This window comes from Saccopteryx leptura, chromosome 4 (genome assembly GCF_036850995.1).
Source record: "Saccopteryx leptura isolate mSacLep1 chromosome 4, mSacLep1_pri_phased_curated, whole genome shotgun sequence".
NCBI classification, from domain to species: Eukaryota; Metazoa; Chordata; class Mammalia; order Chiroptera; family Emballonuridae; genus Saccopteryx; species Saccopteryx leptura.
This window is the reverse complement of record NC_089506.1, coordinates 198236824-198252990: the sequence shown is the minus strand read 5'-3', so window position 1 is coordinate 198252990 and position 16167 is coordinate 198236824. Positions and strand designations below refer to the sequence as shown.

General features: G+C 54.3%; 1 protein-coding gene and 1 pseudogene across 1 annotated transcript; one reads left to right on the top strand and one right to left on the bottom strand.

The window, feature by feature from the left end:
• Nucleotides 1-2947: 2947 nt before the first annotated feature.
• LOC136404319 (ran-specific GTPase-activating protein pseudogene) lies at nt 2948-5590 on the top strand (annotated as a pseudogene).
• A 512-nt stretch (nt 5591-6102) lies between these two features.
• Nucleotides 6103-16167, bottom strand: ASL (argininosuccinate lyase). The gene is made up of 17 exons (XM_066382485.1): nt 16083-16167; nt 15837-15891; nt 12227-12421; nt 11748-11831; nt 11435-11491; nt 11197-11294; nt 9637-9714; nt 9472-9549; nt 8985-9037; nt 8577-8639; nt 8283-8397; nt 8075-8159; nt 7906-7965; nt 7561-7644; nt 6658-6738; nt 6392-6498; nt 6103-6288 (listed from the first exon to the last, which is right to left on the bottom strand). Exons 2-17 carry the CDS (start codon nt 15846-15848, stop codon nt 6144-6146), a joined length of 1395 nt encoding a protein of 464 aa, XP_066238582.1. The 5' UTR covers nt 15849-15891; nt 16083-16167; the 3' UTR covers nt 6103-6143.

Here is a 16167-nt window from a genome sequence, read left to right as displayed (position 1 = left end):
GACCAGGCGGTGGCACAGTGGATAGAGCGTCGGACTGGGTTGAGGAAGGACCTAGGTTCGAGACCCCGAGGTCGCCAGCTTGAGCACGGGCTCATCTGGTTGAGCAAAGCTCACCAGCTTGGACCCAAGGTCGCTGGCTCAAGCAAGGGGCTACTCGGTCTGCTAAGGCCCGCAGTCAAGGCACATATGAGAAAGCAATCAATGAACAACTACGGTGTCGCAACAAAAAACTGATGATTGATGCTTCTCATCTCTCTCCGTTCTTGTCTTTCTGTCCCTATATATCCCTCTTTCTGACTCTCTGTCTCTGTAAAAAAATAAATTAATAATAATAATAATAATAATAATTTACAGGCAAGAAACAGGCTGATTTATTCAACTGCAAATATGTGCTAACCCTTCAAGAAAAAGAAATGACGATCTGTATGGTGTGGTGCGGTACCACAGGGCAGAACTGAGAGCCATGAGAATTATTCCCAGGCTTTGAAACCTAATGGCACCTGACCTGTGATGGCGTAGTGGGTAAAGCGTCAACCTGGAACTCCGAGGTCACCAGTTCAAAACCCCCGCCTTTCCTGGTCAAGGCACATATAGGAGTTGATGCTTACTCTTTAAAAAATGAATTAAAAAATTTTTTTTAAATCTAATCTCAGAAATAAAGGAGGGATTTACATTTACATCCATCAAACAATTGATGCGAATGAAGTAATAATTGTAATACATATGACACAGAATAAAACCTACTCTACCACCTCCACCAGTGGGGCACACCCCAATCTAATTGGGAAATTGGCTTTCAGAGAATCCCATAAAAAAGCTCCTCCTTAAATCCTCCAGAATCAGCTCTCTCTCCCTCTGTCTCTCTCTCCTCATCTCTAAAATGAAGGTTAAAAAATAAGAGAAAGAAACCTAATGGTGTTTTCCGGGTTGGATTTTAAAATTGTTTGCAACCAGTGACTCCTTTTTGTCCTTCCATTTTCTTCCTTTTTAAATCGAAATGTCTATAACTATTGTATATGCCTAAACCAGCATTGTATTTTCGGAGTAATTTGTTACTCAAGTTTAGATGTGTGAATTCATTTAATCCTTACCACAATCATATGAGTTTCACAGGTTCATGGAGAGAGAGGAATTGTGCCCCCAGTCTCATTCATAACTAATTTTAGATTACAGTATTTATGTCAGTAGTTTTTAACCTTCTTACACTCGTGGACTGATGAAAATAGAATTATTTGGGGGACTGCTAAAGCAGAAGTCACCCTGAGCATAAAGCAAATTCAATTAAGATCGTTGGCTCTATGGTGTTCATACAGTATTAGGATGGTTAACTCTTTTGTGAACCAGCACAAAATTTCTGGCAGACTGCTCCAGGGACCGGCAGTTCAAAAACACTGGTTTAGATGACTGTTGGGAAAACAGTTGTGTTAGGCTTGCTCACTTGCACTTTTCATGATTAGTGCATAAGCACATAGCAGAGCCATGTGCGTATAGCCTATGTAAGGCTTCGGTTGCTTTCCCTCAGGATGGATTGCAGATTGCTTGCCACCCACTACAAGGGGTAATTTTGAAGGATTGCTGGCCCACCACTGTGAGGCGCCATTTTGCTGTTTGTTGGGCTGCTGCTGTGAGAAGAGGTTCTTCCCTGCCTGTGTACTCAATTGCAGCTGGGAGAATGTAATAAACAGGGACGCCTCAACGCTTTCTGGCTCCAGTTCCTCTACCGTCTGCCTGAATCCAGTGTGAACCTGCCTGCCTTTGGCCACTGGCATTATAATGACAAATATGGGACTTTTGATTTTGATGAAATTTAGAACATGAGTTAATGTTGTAATTAATATGTTGAGACTTTGGGAGACCTTGAGATGGAGTGAATGTATTTTGTACATGGGATAGATATTCATGGCTGAAAGCCAGACAGCTGAATGCAGTCGGCTAAATAATGATTCTCCCAAATACGTCCATTATCATAATCCCCGAAACCTGTGAATGTTACTTTGCAGGTGTGAGTCAGTTAAGAAACTGGAGAAGAGGTTATTTTAGTTTATCCAGGTGGATCCAAAGTAACCACAGGTGTTGTAAGAGGGAGGCAGAGAGGTCAATCAGAAGATGTGAGAACCGATGCAGAGGGTGAGAGAAGAGGCCTTGAAGACAAGTAGACAAGAGGGCAAGATGAAGCCAGTTCGTAGCAGAACAGAAAGGCAGGCATGGAGAGTGGCTGTCCTTGAGGAGGACGCCTTGGAGAAAAGCTCCACAAACTCTTGCTCTCCCTGAGCCAGGAGAGGCTTATTCCTGCTTTTCACATCGACCAACAAGGGGCCAGGCTCACGGGTGGGAAACACTGGGAGGCTGATTCGTGGATTTAAGGAGGAACTTTTTATGGGATTCTCTGAGAACCAATTTTCCAATTAGATTGGGGTGCGCCACACGGTGGAGGTGGTAGAGTAGGTTTTATTTTGTGTCATATATATTACAATTATTACTTCATTCCTATCAATTGTTTGATGGACATAAATCCTTCATTTCTGAGATTAGATTTAAAACATTTTTTTTTTTTTGTATTTTTCTGAAGCTGGAAACGGGGAGAGACAGTCAGACAGACTCCCCCATGCGCCTGACCGGCATCCAACCGGCACGCCCACCAGGGGGCGATGCTCTGCCCCTCCGGGGCATCGCTCTGCCGCGACCAGAGCCACTCTAGCGCCTGGGGCAGAGGCCAAGGAGCCATCCCCAGCGCCCAGGCCATCTTTGCTCCAATGGAGCCTTGGCTGCCGGAGGGGAAGAGAGAGACAGAGAGGAAGGAGGGGGAAGGGTGTGGAGAAGCAAATGGGCGCTTCTCCTATGTGCCCTGGCCAGGAATCAAACCCGGGTCCCCCGCACGCCAGGCCGACGCTCTACCGCTGAGCCAACCAGCCAGGGCTAGATTTTTTTTAAAAAATTTTAATTCATTTTTTAAAGAGGAGGAAAAGAGAGAGCGAAGGAGGAGAAGCAGGAAGCATCAACTCCCACATGTGCCTTGACCAGGCAAGGCAGGGTTTTGAACTGGTGACCTCAGCGTTCCAGGTTGACACTTTATCCAAAGCACCAACACGGGCTCTGAGATTAGATTTTAGGCATTCTCTAGATTAGCAATTCTGACTCTAATTGCACAAGAAACACCTGGGGTAGTTTGTTAAACTGAAGATACTGAATCAGGTCTGGGTAGGAGCCAGGGGAGGCTGATGTTGCTAGACTGCAGCAACTTCCTTTAACAAGGTCGTAGAGACCAGCGATTTTCACACTTGAGCGCACATGATAATCACCTGAAAGTCTTAAATCAGAACGCTAGGCCCCACCCAGAACTGATTTGGGGTCAGATGAGGAGCCCCGGAGGCGCGGACTCCAGATGCGGAGATCAGAAGCTGGACTAACTACTGGGAGGCCGCGAAGCCCCGCCCCGCCCCCACCACCGCCCCGGAGGCGCCAAGGACACCCATGAAGACCATGATATCTCTGCCGAGAATGCAGACGAGCCCAACCTATAGTTTGAGCCTATGGTTTCTCTTCCCCGGCAAAAAATCAAAACGCTGTAAAATAAAAGAGCTTTGCAAACTGCCGGCGAAGCTGTTCAGATTGGCTTCAGAGGACGGTGTCCTAGAATGGAAGGAACGAGGCATCAGCGACGTCAAGCTCCTAAACCATGAGGAGAAAGGGGCCGTTCGCTTCCTCATGGGGCGGACAAGACCCTGAAAGCAGGTTCCAACCACTATGTCACAGCGGTGACGGAGCTGACGAGGCACGCGGGGAGTGACCGCACCTGGGCCTGGAACACCTGCGCCGACTTTGCCAACAAGCGCCCCAAGTGGGCGCTGCGGGCCATCGCGTCCTCAATGCTGAACGTGCACAGAAATTAAGGCAGTTTGAAGAATGCAGGAAAGAGATGGAAGAGAGAACAGAAAGCAGGATTTGGGAAAAACGATAATGCCAAGAAAGAGGCTGAAAAATTAGGCGCGCCTCCGGTAAAAGAAGACAGCAAGGAGTAAGCCGAGAAGCAGTCTCTGCCCTTGCTTCCCTTACCTGCCTTTCTTTTTTTTTTTTTTTTCATTTTTCCGAAGCTGGAAATGGGGAGGCAGTCAGACAGACTCCCGCATGCGCCCGACCGGGATCCACCCGGCATGCCCACCAGGGGGCGATGTTCTGCCGCTCTGGGGCGTCGCTCTGTTGCATCCAGAGCCATCCTAGCGCCTGAGGCAGAGGCCACAGAGCCATCCCCAGCGCCTGGCCCATCTTTGCTCCAATGGAGCCTCGGCTGTGGGAGGGGAAGAGAGAGACAGAGAGGAAGGAGAGGGGGAGGGGTGGAGAAGCAGATGGGCGCTTCTCCTGTGTGCCCTGGCCGGGAATCAAACCCGGGACTCCTGCACGCCAGGCCCACGCTCTACCACTGAGCCAACCGGCCAGGGCCTTACCTGCCTTTCTTTAGAAAAACAAAACAAAAAACGTTGCCTTGGCCTTTCTTTTCGGTTTGCTCTGTTTTGTTTTTACAAGGGGCTTCATATAAAGAACTGAATTCAAACATTCGTGTTTTTTCTCTAGGTTTTTTCCCCGTTGAAGATGACTTCAGAAAATCCATTCCCCAGTCATGAAAATGTACTGCTCTAACTTCCTTTTCCACAGTGGAAACACTTATTCATAGTCATTAAAAATAGTGAATAAACACACTAGAAACCTTCACCAAAAAAAAAAAAAGAAATGTCTCAGTGGGGCCTGAAAGTTTGCATATCTAAAAAGTTTCCAGGTGATGATAATGTCAGGAACCACACTTGGGAGTACTACTACCCTAGAAGATTCTGTGACCTATAGCTTGACCCTTGTGGAATTTAGTGTTATGTCCCCACTACTGGACTTCTGGTTCTTTAGTTTACAGAGTCTTTTTTTCTTCCCCTCCCTGCCTTCCTCCCTCTTTTTTTTTTTTTCTGAAGCTGGAAACGGGGAGAGACAGTCAGACAGACTCCCGCACGCGCCCGACCGGGATCCACCCGGCACGCCCACCAGGGGCGACACTCTGCCCACCAGGGGGCAATGCTCTGCCCCTCCGGGGCGTCACTCTGTTGCGACCAGAGCCACTCTAGCGCCTGGGGCAGAGGCCAAGGAGCCACCTCTGCTCCAATGGAGCCTTGGCTGCAGGAGGGGAAGAGAGAGACAGAGAGGAAGGGGGGGGGTGGAGAAGCAAATGGGCGCTTCTCCCGTGTGCCCTGGCCAGGAATTGAACCCGAGTCCCCCGCACACCAGGCCGACACTTTACCGCTGAGCCAACCGGCCAGGGCCCTTCCTTCCTCTTTTTACAGTCTTTTCATTGCTCCCAGAATCACTTGGGAAGGCTTATTCATTCTTCCTTGAGTTTGGCTTATCTTTGTTGTTAGTAAAATGTGAATTTCAGACATTTCTTTTCAGGATGGTGGTGAGATTTGTGTAAAGGTCTCTGCATCTCCACCATCTCTGGGACTCACTGCGATTGAACACCTACTGTCTGCTAGGCCTGGCCTCTGGCCCTTACAGACTCAATGTGACGACCTTCTCCTTGACTGCAGCACTACTTGTCCACGACCCTCCATAACAGTGCCTGGGAATTTCTCTGCATATCACTCACACCGTGAGTGGAGGAGGCATCTATTTAACTGGTGTATGAAGCTTAACTAGTGCCAGGCATCACCCACCAAATATCCCATTTCCCTCATGAGGGCAGTGATACCCTGTAATTATGCCTGATGGTCCAGGGAAGGGGGGGGTTAAGCAAGGGGGAAATGGGACTAAGGGAGCCTAGAGGACACCGGAAGGAAGGACAGACAGGGACTGATGGGGTTAACCAAGCCCATCAGGTCCCACCAGGGCTCCTAGGAAGCCAGTCCTGCCAAGACCCCCAAGACCAGAGGTCACTGTGATGGCCTGTAGTGAAAGGGGTTGGGGTCTGAGCAGGACAGAGGCTCTGATGGGATGCAGACCCCCAACCCATGACATGCCATCCTTGCCCAGTTTTTCCTCTTCCTTAATGACCTCCACTGCCCCTCAGCAGACTCTAGAAAGCCCACCGCTGAGGGAGTCAGGCTAGGCAGGAAACGTGCAGCAGCCTGCTCTGGGGTCCACTTTATTTGGGGGAGGGGTGGGAGGGCCTAGGCCAGCTGTGCCCGAAGCAGCGCTCGCACCTGGCCGATCTGCCAGTCGACACTGGAGCGCGCAGTGCCACCCAGGGCAGCATATTGCTCCACGCTGTGCCCATAGTCCCACACGCGGCTCACATCACCTGAGAAGAGGGGGCTGGGGAAAAGAAGAAAATGGGCTAGGGCAGCCCAGTCACCCCAGCCTCAGGGGCCTGGGCTCGCCCCCTGGGAAGCAGCAGAGGGACGGCAGGGGGCTGCACCTGATGGTCTGTAGCTCCTGCAGCGACAGCTCGTTGAGGGCAACCCCCTTGGTCTCAGCCATGAACACTGCTTTCCCAGAGGCCTCGTGGGCCTGGCGGAATGGCATCTGGAGGTGCCAAGCAGAGGGCAGCACTGAAGCAGGCTTCCTGAGCTCCCTGTCCCACTGTGGGTGCCCATGCCCTCCTTAACCACCCCCATCCCTTGGGGGAAGAAGGGGGGGACATCTCTGTCCCCTTGCCCTCCACCCCAGCTGCCTCACACTCACCCCTTTGCGGACCAGGTAATAGGCGAGGTCAGTGGCCAGCATGTCAGGACTAAGGGCCTGTATCATGTTGTCACGGCGAATCTGGAGACACGGGCGGCAGAGTGGTGAATCCTGAGGACCCCGAGGCCTGAAGCTGCCAGCTCCAGGCCTACCCCTCGGCCAGGATGGCTCCTGCCTGGGGCAGATATCCCCTAATTTTTGTGAGCAGTATACATTCTCACCTACCCTGTTCACCTGGAGCCATATTTGCATTGATAATTTTAGGTGTGCTACAGGGGTTGCCTTTATCCTTCAGAGTCCTTATCTTTAGTGTGCCTCAGCATCACCTGGAGGATTCATTGCAAATACAAATTTCTGGGCCCCGCCCCCCACATCTCTGATTTGTTGGGTCTGGGCGAGGCCAAGGATTAGATGTCTGTCAGGTTCTCAGATGATGCTGATGCTGCCGGTCCCAGAACTACACTCTGAGAACCACTGCTCTAGAGATGCATCCTGAACCATTTAGGAGTGAAATGATAGGAAGATGGGGATTTGGTTCAAAATAAGGAGGAGTGGGAGTGGGTAAAGGTAGTTGCCAAAGCAAGAACGGCCATGAGGCGATTATTGCTGACGCTGGGGCTGGTACCTAGGGGTGCACTATACATTTTCTCACCTGTGTATACTGAAGTGTCCCATACTAACATGTTTTACAAAGAAACCTGGCCTGGCTAGTCGATGGGGCACCTTGAGTCTAACCCACTTCCACTTTGTCCCTTGACTGTTCCCCACAGGCAGGAACAAGCACATACCTCCTCCCCCTGCGCCAGGCCTTCTGGACTACCCACCCACACCTCCTCTCAGGATCACCCTGCCAGCATGCCCGTCCCAGCGTGGGGGGCCTGGGGGACAAGAGGCGTGTCTTGCCTGCAATGTAGAGATGACGCCAGTGGCCACCTGGAGGACAGCACTCATAGTGTCTGACACTTCAAACACGGCTTCTTTGTCCTCCTGGAAGGCATGTGGCAAGAGGTGAGGGCTCAGCAGCCCGGCCCCCACTGAAGCACCCCCACTGCTTTCCACTGGGAACAGTCAGCACATCCTACACCGCACCCCGAGAGAGAGGAGAGAGCTCTCGGGGCGGACAGGTCTGGGTGACAGGACAGAAGGTGGCAATTCTGTGGGGCCCCTGCCCGAAGTGCAAGGGCCCTGAGAACTGGTTTGTGCTGTATGTGCAGCTGGGTCCCTCCTCCACCTCCCCCAGCCTCACACCTGTAAGTCCTTGTTGTAGGTGCTCGGAAGTCCCTTGAGGGTCATCAGGAGCCCGGCACACTGAGGGCAGAGTGGAGATCAGGAGGCTGGACCTTGGAGCCCATCCTGGAAGCTTCCTCGGGACCCTCTGGGTCAGTCAGAGGCCTTCCCCACTCCCTGCCCGTCTCACCCGTCCAAACACTCGCCCCGCCTTGCTCCGGATCAGCTCCAGGCTGTCTGGGTTTTTCTTCTGGGGCATCAGGCTGCTCCCAGTGCTGGGGACAGAGATGCTGGGCTGAAGGGGATCCTCTGCCCGTTGGCTGCTCTGCTGGTTGGTGGGGAGAGGAAGGAAGCCATGCCGGTGGCAGCAGAGACAGGCAAGGCAGAGCGCCCCCTACCTGTAGGCATCGGAGAGCTGCACAAAGCTGAATTCCTTGGTGCCGTAGAGGATGAGATCCTCAGCCATCCTGCTGAGATGGGTCATGCACAGTGAAGCCCAGAACAGGAACTCAGCTGGTGGGAGGAAAGGGGAAGCAGAGTCTCTGGTCACCGGGCCTCTCTTGTTCCTCACCCAGCCTGGAGAAGCTCCAAGTGGACCATATGGCGGGTGGGAGGAGGCTGCAAAGGAGCTGGGACTGGGGAACAGAGGGGCCACAGTGCAGGGGATGAGTGGGCTGGTCCCCAGGACTCACCCACAAAGTCCCGCTCACTGGTAGCATCCATGCTGTTGATAGTGATGGCCCCAAATTTCAGTTCTGGATGAGCAGGAAAAGGGAAAGGCAAAGGGCTGAGCTGGAGGGCAGAGGGGCGTCTTCTACCCTGAACCAGGCTGCCCAGCCACCGCCCCTTGGCCCCCTTTCGGGGAGGAGGAGTAGGGAGGGGCACAAGGCAGGGGGAAGGTCTCTTGTACAGGTCTCCGGAGGGAGATGGGAGCTCTGAGAGTAGCCAGGGCCATGCACCCCCGTCACAGGCCTTCCCTGCCTCTCTAACTTCAGTGTCCATAGGTGATAAACAAAGATTTTACCCAGATCCTTGCCCTCTCTCTGCAAGACCCAGTAGGTGCTGATGGTGATCTCCCCAGGGTGGCGTGGGGGGCTTACCTGCTCGGAGCAGCTCCCGGTCCATACCCAGAGGATTGCCTGCAATGGCCCCGCTGCAGAGACAGAGGATTCTGAGTGACCAGGGCTCCTGCCAAGCAGGCCCTGGTGCATACACACATGCACACTCAGATTGAGCCCTGGCTGCCTGGGCCAGCTGCAGCCAGTCAGCCTGATGCCCGACACTTGTCCCCATGCAATGAACGGCAGGCTGTGGGCAACTGGCTGGCTCCCTGAGGCTTCTCTGGAGAACTCTGGCCCCGCTCTGACACACTTCCTAGCTTGGTTGTCCACACCTAAGAGAGAGCTGGGGGTCCATGTGGGGTCCCACTTGCCCATATAGAAAGAACCTTGGATGGGAAGGCAGATGCCCTGGTTTCTGTTCACCTCTGCCCTTGCCAGCTCCTCCCCTTCCGTCAATCCCCAAGCGCCATGCCAACCGTGTGGCCGCCACCCCACTGCCACCTCGCAGCACTGGGACCTCACTCACCTCCCTAGCGGCAGGACGTTGACCCGCTTCTGCACCTCCAGCAGCCTCTCGGAGTCTCTGGTCAGTGCCACGGCATGGCTGTGTGAAGAGCCAGGGGACAGGAAGGTCAGGGCAGCCTGGGGGCCCTCCCCTCCATCACGGCCTCTCCATCACAGTCCCACTCACCTCAGGATCCAATGGCTCCAGCGGATGGGCTGAGCCCTCTGCAGGTGTGTGTACCCTGGGAAGAGGACATCGCGTTCCCTGTGGGGAAAGAGTAGGGGCAGGGTCTCTGAGGGGCTCAGGAAGCTCAGGTAAGGCTGCCTGTGACGCCCGGACCCTGCAGGCCTGGGCCCCTCCAGGGAAGAGCAGGGCAGACCTATGAAGGACCTGCCTGCATGACGGACCAAGTGATCTCCTGGGGACAAACAAGTTGTAAGGGAAGAGACCAGCAGTTGGGAAGTATGATCAAGGACTAGGCCAGGGCTGTGGGGCCAGGGGACAAGTGTGGATTACACCCTCAGCTCGGATCTCTGCAACTCACACCAGACGAGAGCAGGGGCCAGGGCAGGGAGGAGGTACACAGCGGGACCACCTGGCAGTGGGAGCCACGCCTGGGAGCATGAAAGAAGTTCCTGAGGGCCTGTCCAGGTGGTGGCGCAGTGGACAGAGTGTCAGACTGGGACACGGAGGACCCAGGTTTGAAACCCCAAGGTCGCCAGCTTGAGCACGGGCTCATCTGGTTTGAGCAAGTCTCACCAGCTTGGACCCAAGGTCGCTGGCTTGAGTAAGGGGTTACTCGATCTGCTGTAGCCCCCTGGTCAAGGCACATATGAGAAAGCAATCAATGAACAACTAAGGTGCCGCAACGAAGAACTGATGCATCTCATCTCTCTCCCTTCCTGTCTGTCTGTCCCTCTCTCTGTCACACACACACAAGAAAAGACTCCTGAGGACCCCAGAAGAGCTGGGAGCACTTCAGAGTAGGTGTGGCAGAGGTTGAGGTAATGAGGGTGGTGGTTCTGGTTTGTTTTTTAGTGAACAGCTTTATCAAGGTATAATTCATATACAATTCGCCCATTTAAAGTGTACATTTCAGTGTACAACCATCACCACGTCAATTTTAGAACATGTCACTCCTTCTCCCTCCCAGCCCCCACAGGGTGATGGTGCCTGTGCCCTTATTTCCCCCAGGTGGTGAGGTCTGTGAAACAGGGGTCACAGGGAGTTAGGGAAAAGGAGGGATCAACTCTGTCCCTGACACCAAATAGGGACTTCCCAGTAGTCAGGGCACAGAAGCTGAGGCAGGAGATGAGGCTAGCGGAGGCAGCCTTTGGCCCTGTCCTTTGCCAGACATGCTGGGTGGAAATGCGGGGGAGGGCCACAGACAGGCGGAGGACTGGCTCTGTCTGCCCGAGGCACCGCCAGCCCCTTTCCTCACACTTCAGGGCATCTGCCCAGTGCCTTCGCTTCCTGATCTGAACTCCTCCAAGGCTAAGCTAGCTCTGCCTGCGGTGCCAGGCTGATACAGGGCCAGGGGACACCGCAAGAAGCGCCCCGCTCCTGGCCTCTCTGCCTCACTCAGTCCGGGGGTTCTGGGACCCTCTATTACCCCAGGGCCTGGTTCCCCTAGCTTCTTTCCCCCTGCCACCTTGGTCTGGTGTTTAAGCTGCCTGTTTTAGGGGAGAGGAGACCCGGCTGCCCTCATGTCCCTCTCTGACACCTGGATGTCCCCAGGGGACTCACGCCTCTGCCCGATCCACCATGGTTTTGATGAGCTCCCGGAGGAGGGCAGCGAGTGTCGTGCAGTTCTGCCGCATCCACAGTCTGAGATCTGTGACCACCTGTGGAGAGAAGGAGGTGGCCCTCAGACAGACAGACGTGTGGCTTCCCTGGGGATCCATGACAGCTGCTGAGCCCAGCTCTGCTGTCGGAGTTCCCTGGGCTGGGAAGCACAGGGTGGGGGCGGAGAGGATGGCAGCACCTGGTCGTTCCGACTTCGTCCTGTGTGTAGTTTCCCTGCAGTTTCACCAATGAGCTCCTAGAGGTGGAGAAAGGCATGGGTCCGGGTCTGCTGCTCACGGCCTAGTGGGGTCCGCCCAGGTGAGTATACTTCCTCTCTGCCCTATAATCCTCCCTTCCTGCCCCAGGGGGCCCTGGCCCTGCCCAAATCTCTGTCAACTCCACGGAGGACTTCTGTCCTGAAGTCCCACCCATACTCTGCCAATGCTCCAAGTGGAGCAGGGCAAGGTAGAGAAGGGAGAGAAGGGAGGCCTGGGGGCAGGAGGGGGCCATACCTTGAGACGCCGCTCATTGGCTGTGTGTATGTCCTCATCATTGGGATGCAGTTTGAAGGTGCCATGGGCCCACTCCTCAGCCACCTGTGGCAGATGGCAGCAACCCAGAGGTGAGACTGGCAGGCAGCGGCAGCCAAGAGGGCCAAGCCCTGTTCCCTCACTCTGATCACCAAATGTCCCTGTATTGGAGCTGAGTCCTAGAAGTTCAACACAGAAGGGGCCTGGGCAGCCCTACCTCAAGGGAGTCTCTCAGGGCCGGTGCAGCTCTGGCCATGAGCCATGATGGGGCCACAGGGGCATTAAAGGATGAAGAGAAACAGTGAGCACAGTACATGGGTAAAGCGCACCTCCCTAGGTGTATAATCACCACAAGGGGATGTGAGGGGCTTGGGATGACTCTGCAACGTCCTTGGGCATCAGGTGGGAGCCCGGCGCCACAGGAGGGGGCCCTGAGGTGGGCCTTGGGGCATGGAGAATACCTTGTCCAGGCCATAGTGTATCTTGTCCATCTCAGCCTTGGTAAGGAGCCCCGCCTTCTCCAGGCCCCGGCTATAGGCCTTGCTGCCCTGCACATCCACTTCCCACAGTTGCCGGTCGTAGGTGATAGACGAGTTGAACTTCTCCATGATGGGGTCCACTGCGCCCACAAACCGGCCGCCCCACAGCTTCCCGCTCTGGTGAGGAGAGCAGGAACAATTGGTCTCCTTCCCCCTACCACCTCAGCGCCTCTCACAAAGGACCCTCAGCAGAGCTATCAAGTGTAATGGCAGTGGGAGCCAGAGGGCAGGATTATTCTCACTAGACAGATAAGGAAACTGAGGCTTAGAGAGCGTCAGCCACTTGCCAAAGTCACTCAGGAAGCGTGTGTGGGAATGTGGCTGGACACTGAAGTTAGGGCTCCTTCCCACCACGTGACAGTGCTCCAGGGAGATGGGGGCAGGGTACAAGACACACCTGAGACCACGGCAGAACTTCCGGGGCCTTTCCTGCCACTGACCAAGGTGGAACCGAGAGTCTGAATCCAGCTCTGATGTACCAATGATAATGACTCTGTTTGCCAGGCACCATGCTTGGCATGTACTGAGTACCCTTCTGAAGTAGGTACAGGTACTATCCTGGTACAGAGCAGGGAAAACGGAAGCAGAGCCGTTCTGTATCTTTTGCCCTTGGCAGGGGCTGGTAGAGCCAGGACTGCAGCCCAGCAGTCTGAAGGCAGCCCGCGCTCTGAACCCACATTCGCCAGGACATCTGCTGGCTCTGCTGTTCTGAACTTTTGCTGCAGGGACAAAGAGGGACCCCATCAGGCTCAAGTTACCTGCATCTACCTCTCATAGCTTAGGGCAGGGGTCCCCAAACTACAGCCCGCGGGTGGCATGCGGCCCCCTGAGGCCATTGATCTGGCCCCCGCCGCACTTCCGGAAGGGGCACCTCTTTCATTGGTGGTCAGTGAGAGGAGCATAGTTCCCATTGAAATACTAGTCAGTTTGTTGATTTAAATTTACCTGTTCTTTATTTTAAATATTGTATTTGTTCCCGTTTTGTTTTTTTACTTTAAAATAAGCTATGTGCAGTGTGCATAAGGATTTGTTCATAGTTTTTTTTTATAGTCCGGCCCTCCAACAGTCTGAGGGACAGTGAACTGGCCCCCTGTGTAAAAAGTTTGGGGACCCCGGGCTTAGGGCAAGACCTAAGGTCCCAATCCCAAGACCTCTTAGAAGAGCACCTCTGACATCCCTGATTTTACGGGCCTTCTAGGAGGTCACTAGCTGATCCTCTGACCCCCAGGAGCCAAGGGCAGAGAAATGGGATAGAAACACCTCTGTTTTGAAAGAGGGCATAGGCCAGGGCACGGGACAGATGGGGGAGGGAGCTGCAGAATACCAATGAAACAGTCCAAGTGCCCAGAGTGCCAAGGATTAGGAGAGAGCATGCCAGGGTGGAGGTGTGCATGGTACTTCACTGGCATCTTTTCTCTGGAATGGGGTTTAAATGGTCACTGGGGACACATCCTCCTCTGTCCTGCTCCAATGTCTCGGGGCCTCTGTTAGCCACCTGACCATGGGCCTGTTATATAACCTTGCAAAGCCTCAGAATTCCCTCGCTACAAATTTGATAAAATTTACTAAGTGCATACATAGCACAATGCCTGGAACCCAATAAGGATTCAGTAAATTCTAGGTATTACTAAGGGAGCAGCCAAAGACTGCTGGGGCAGCGTATGCCTTAGCTTGGTTGCTGTGTACACCATGGGCCTTCACCATGCTCTGGCCCCAGGCTGTGAGCTCACCCCTCAGTGCCCAGCCTCCTCGGCCACCAGAGGACTCTGCCCTGCAGAAGCAGTCTCCACCCCCCTCACCCTTTTGCACTGGGCTTGTCCCTTACCCCTCTAATGCCCCAGCAAGCCTTGATCTCCAACAAAACACCACATGGGGCCCCAGTCCTGACTACTGGGGCCAGAGAGCCAGGGCCAGCCAGTAAGGATGAGGAGCTAGCCTGCCCCTTAGTCAGAGGCCTGGCCGCACCTCCCCCAGCATGTCCTGGACTCCCTGCCTGGGTTGTTAGTAATAACTACTAGTTAGCAAGTGGAGCTGCAGCCAAACCAATTAGTGCCAACCCACAGGACGGCCTGGGGCAAGCAGAGGTCACCTGGCATCCTGGCTCCTGAAAGCAGCCCATTCTGTTTTGAGGCCAAGCTCCTACCCCACTGGCAGGCTTAAAAGGACCCCAGGAGGATGTCAGAATGAGATGCCACAACCTGGGCACTGAGGAGAGGGGGGAGCCCCATGTGGTGGGAGAGGGCACTGCTCCAAGCCAGCGAACATCTGGGCCAGAAAGATCTCTTTGGGCCAAGGGCAGGGGACTGGGTTGGACTGGGATAGATGAGCAACAGCCGGTTGAGAACGCACAGAGAAACACCAGTGTTGGTACTGTTAGTACAATCAGCCACCACTTATTGAGTACCTACTATTTCTTGGCCCTATCTAGGCATTCTACGTGTGCCTTCACCCTCTGATGAGTTGGGCATTGTCACCTCTACCTTACAAATGAGAAAAAGAGATTCAGGGAGGACGAGTGACTGCTTTAGAAACCAAGTCTGTTTGGCTCCCAAGTCCAGGCCCTGACCCCAGCCCTCCACTAGGACCTAGAAGCTAGCAGGGCAGGCATTCTTATCCCATTTATTATGATGCACAAACCGGTTTAAAGAGAGGAAGTGACCTGCTAGCTAATGGGGGCCAGATGGGAACGAAACCCAGACCTCCTGCTTCCCAGGCCCATCAATATCAAGCAAACAGCCCATTTTACCTGAAAGGTTCGAAATAATGACCTGACCTCACGATCCTGTACAGTGGTTCTCAACCTTTCTAATGCCGTGACCCCGCAATACAGTTCCTCATGTTGCAGTGACCCCAAACTAAAAAATAATTTTGGTGGCTACTTCATAACTGTAATTTTGCTACAGTTATGATTCGGAATGTAAATACCTGATATGCATTATGTATTTTCTGATGGCTTTAGGTGACCCCGCCGGGGTCGCGACCCACAGGTTGAGAACTGCTGATCTAGTACCTTACAGAGGAAGGTTGCCAACTATTATTACCCCCACTTGCCAGATAAATCAACTGAAGCCCCAGAAAAGGAACCTGTGCTTCACACTCCTGCCAGTCAGTGGTCCAGAAGAGAATCCAAGAATCCTCTGGCCCTATGGAAGATAGGAAGCTTCCGGGCATTGGGGCCATTGGAGCCTAGGGCAGGGTCTCCCACCTTCCGCTCTTTCCACACGCCTGAGTCATGTGGATTCTGCTACACAGGGACAACTGCCACAGCAGGAAGTCAGGTCAGGACCGTTTTACAGAGCAGTGTGCTCTGGTGGGTTTGCCATACAGGCCGTCTAGGGAAGGGGTGCAGGAGGGACTAAGGTCTCTCTGCCAGGCTCTGGTGGGTGCCCATCGCCTGGAGCCAATTACCGGAAGGCGGCGGGCGGCAGATCCCGCACCAGGAGATCCCAAGCGCAGGTCACCGCCCTGGCTGGCCCCCGGGGCGCCCCTCCCCCTTGTCTTGCAAGACTGGCGTCCTCGAGGTCCCACTCACTTCCGATGCCATGTTGGGTGGTTCCTCGTTGTCCGGGAGCCTCGATCCTCTGGGTCTGGAAGACAAGACCTAACTGACAACCTTCTCGGTCCCCGGGCGGCGTTGTGCGGGAGGAGCCGGCTTCGGGCTCCCGCACCGCGCCCGGCCGAGCTCAGCGCAGGGGGAGGCGGGCGCGAGCAGCGCCTGGGTCCTTGGCGTCCTCGGTTCCCGCCCGTCCCGCCCTTCGTCCGGCCGCTGCGTACTCACCACCGCCTGGCCGCGCCGTCTGTCCCTAGCCTTCCAGCCCACGGGGCTTTTGAGGCGGAGAGAGCGTCACCAGCGGCCCGGACAT

Excerpts from the sequence above, each read along its gene's own strand:
- ASL (XM_066382485.1), bottom strand. Across the intron at positions 7,645-7,905 it reads CCTACAACAAGGACTTACAG|GAGGACAAAGAAGCCGTGTT; the intron begins GTGTGAGGCTGG and ends CATGCCTTCCAG. Across the intron at positions 6,739-7,560 it reads GCGTCATCTCTACATTGCAG|ATTCGCCGTGACAACATGAT; the intron begins GCAAGACACGCC and ends CCGTGTCTCCAG.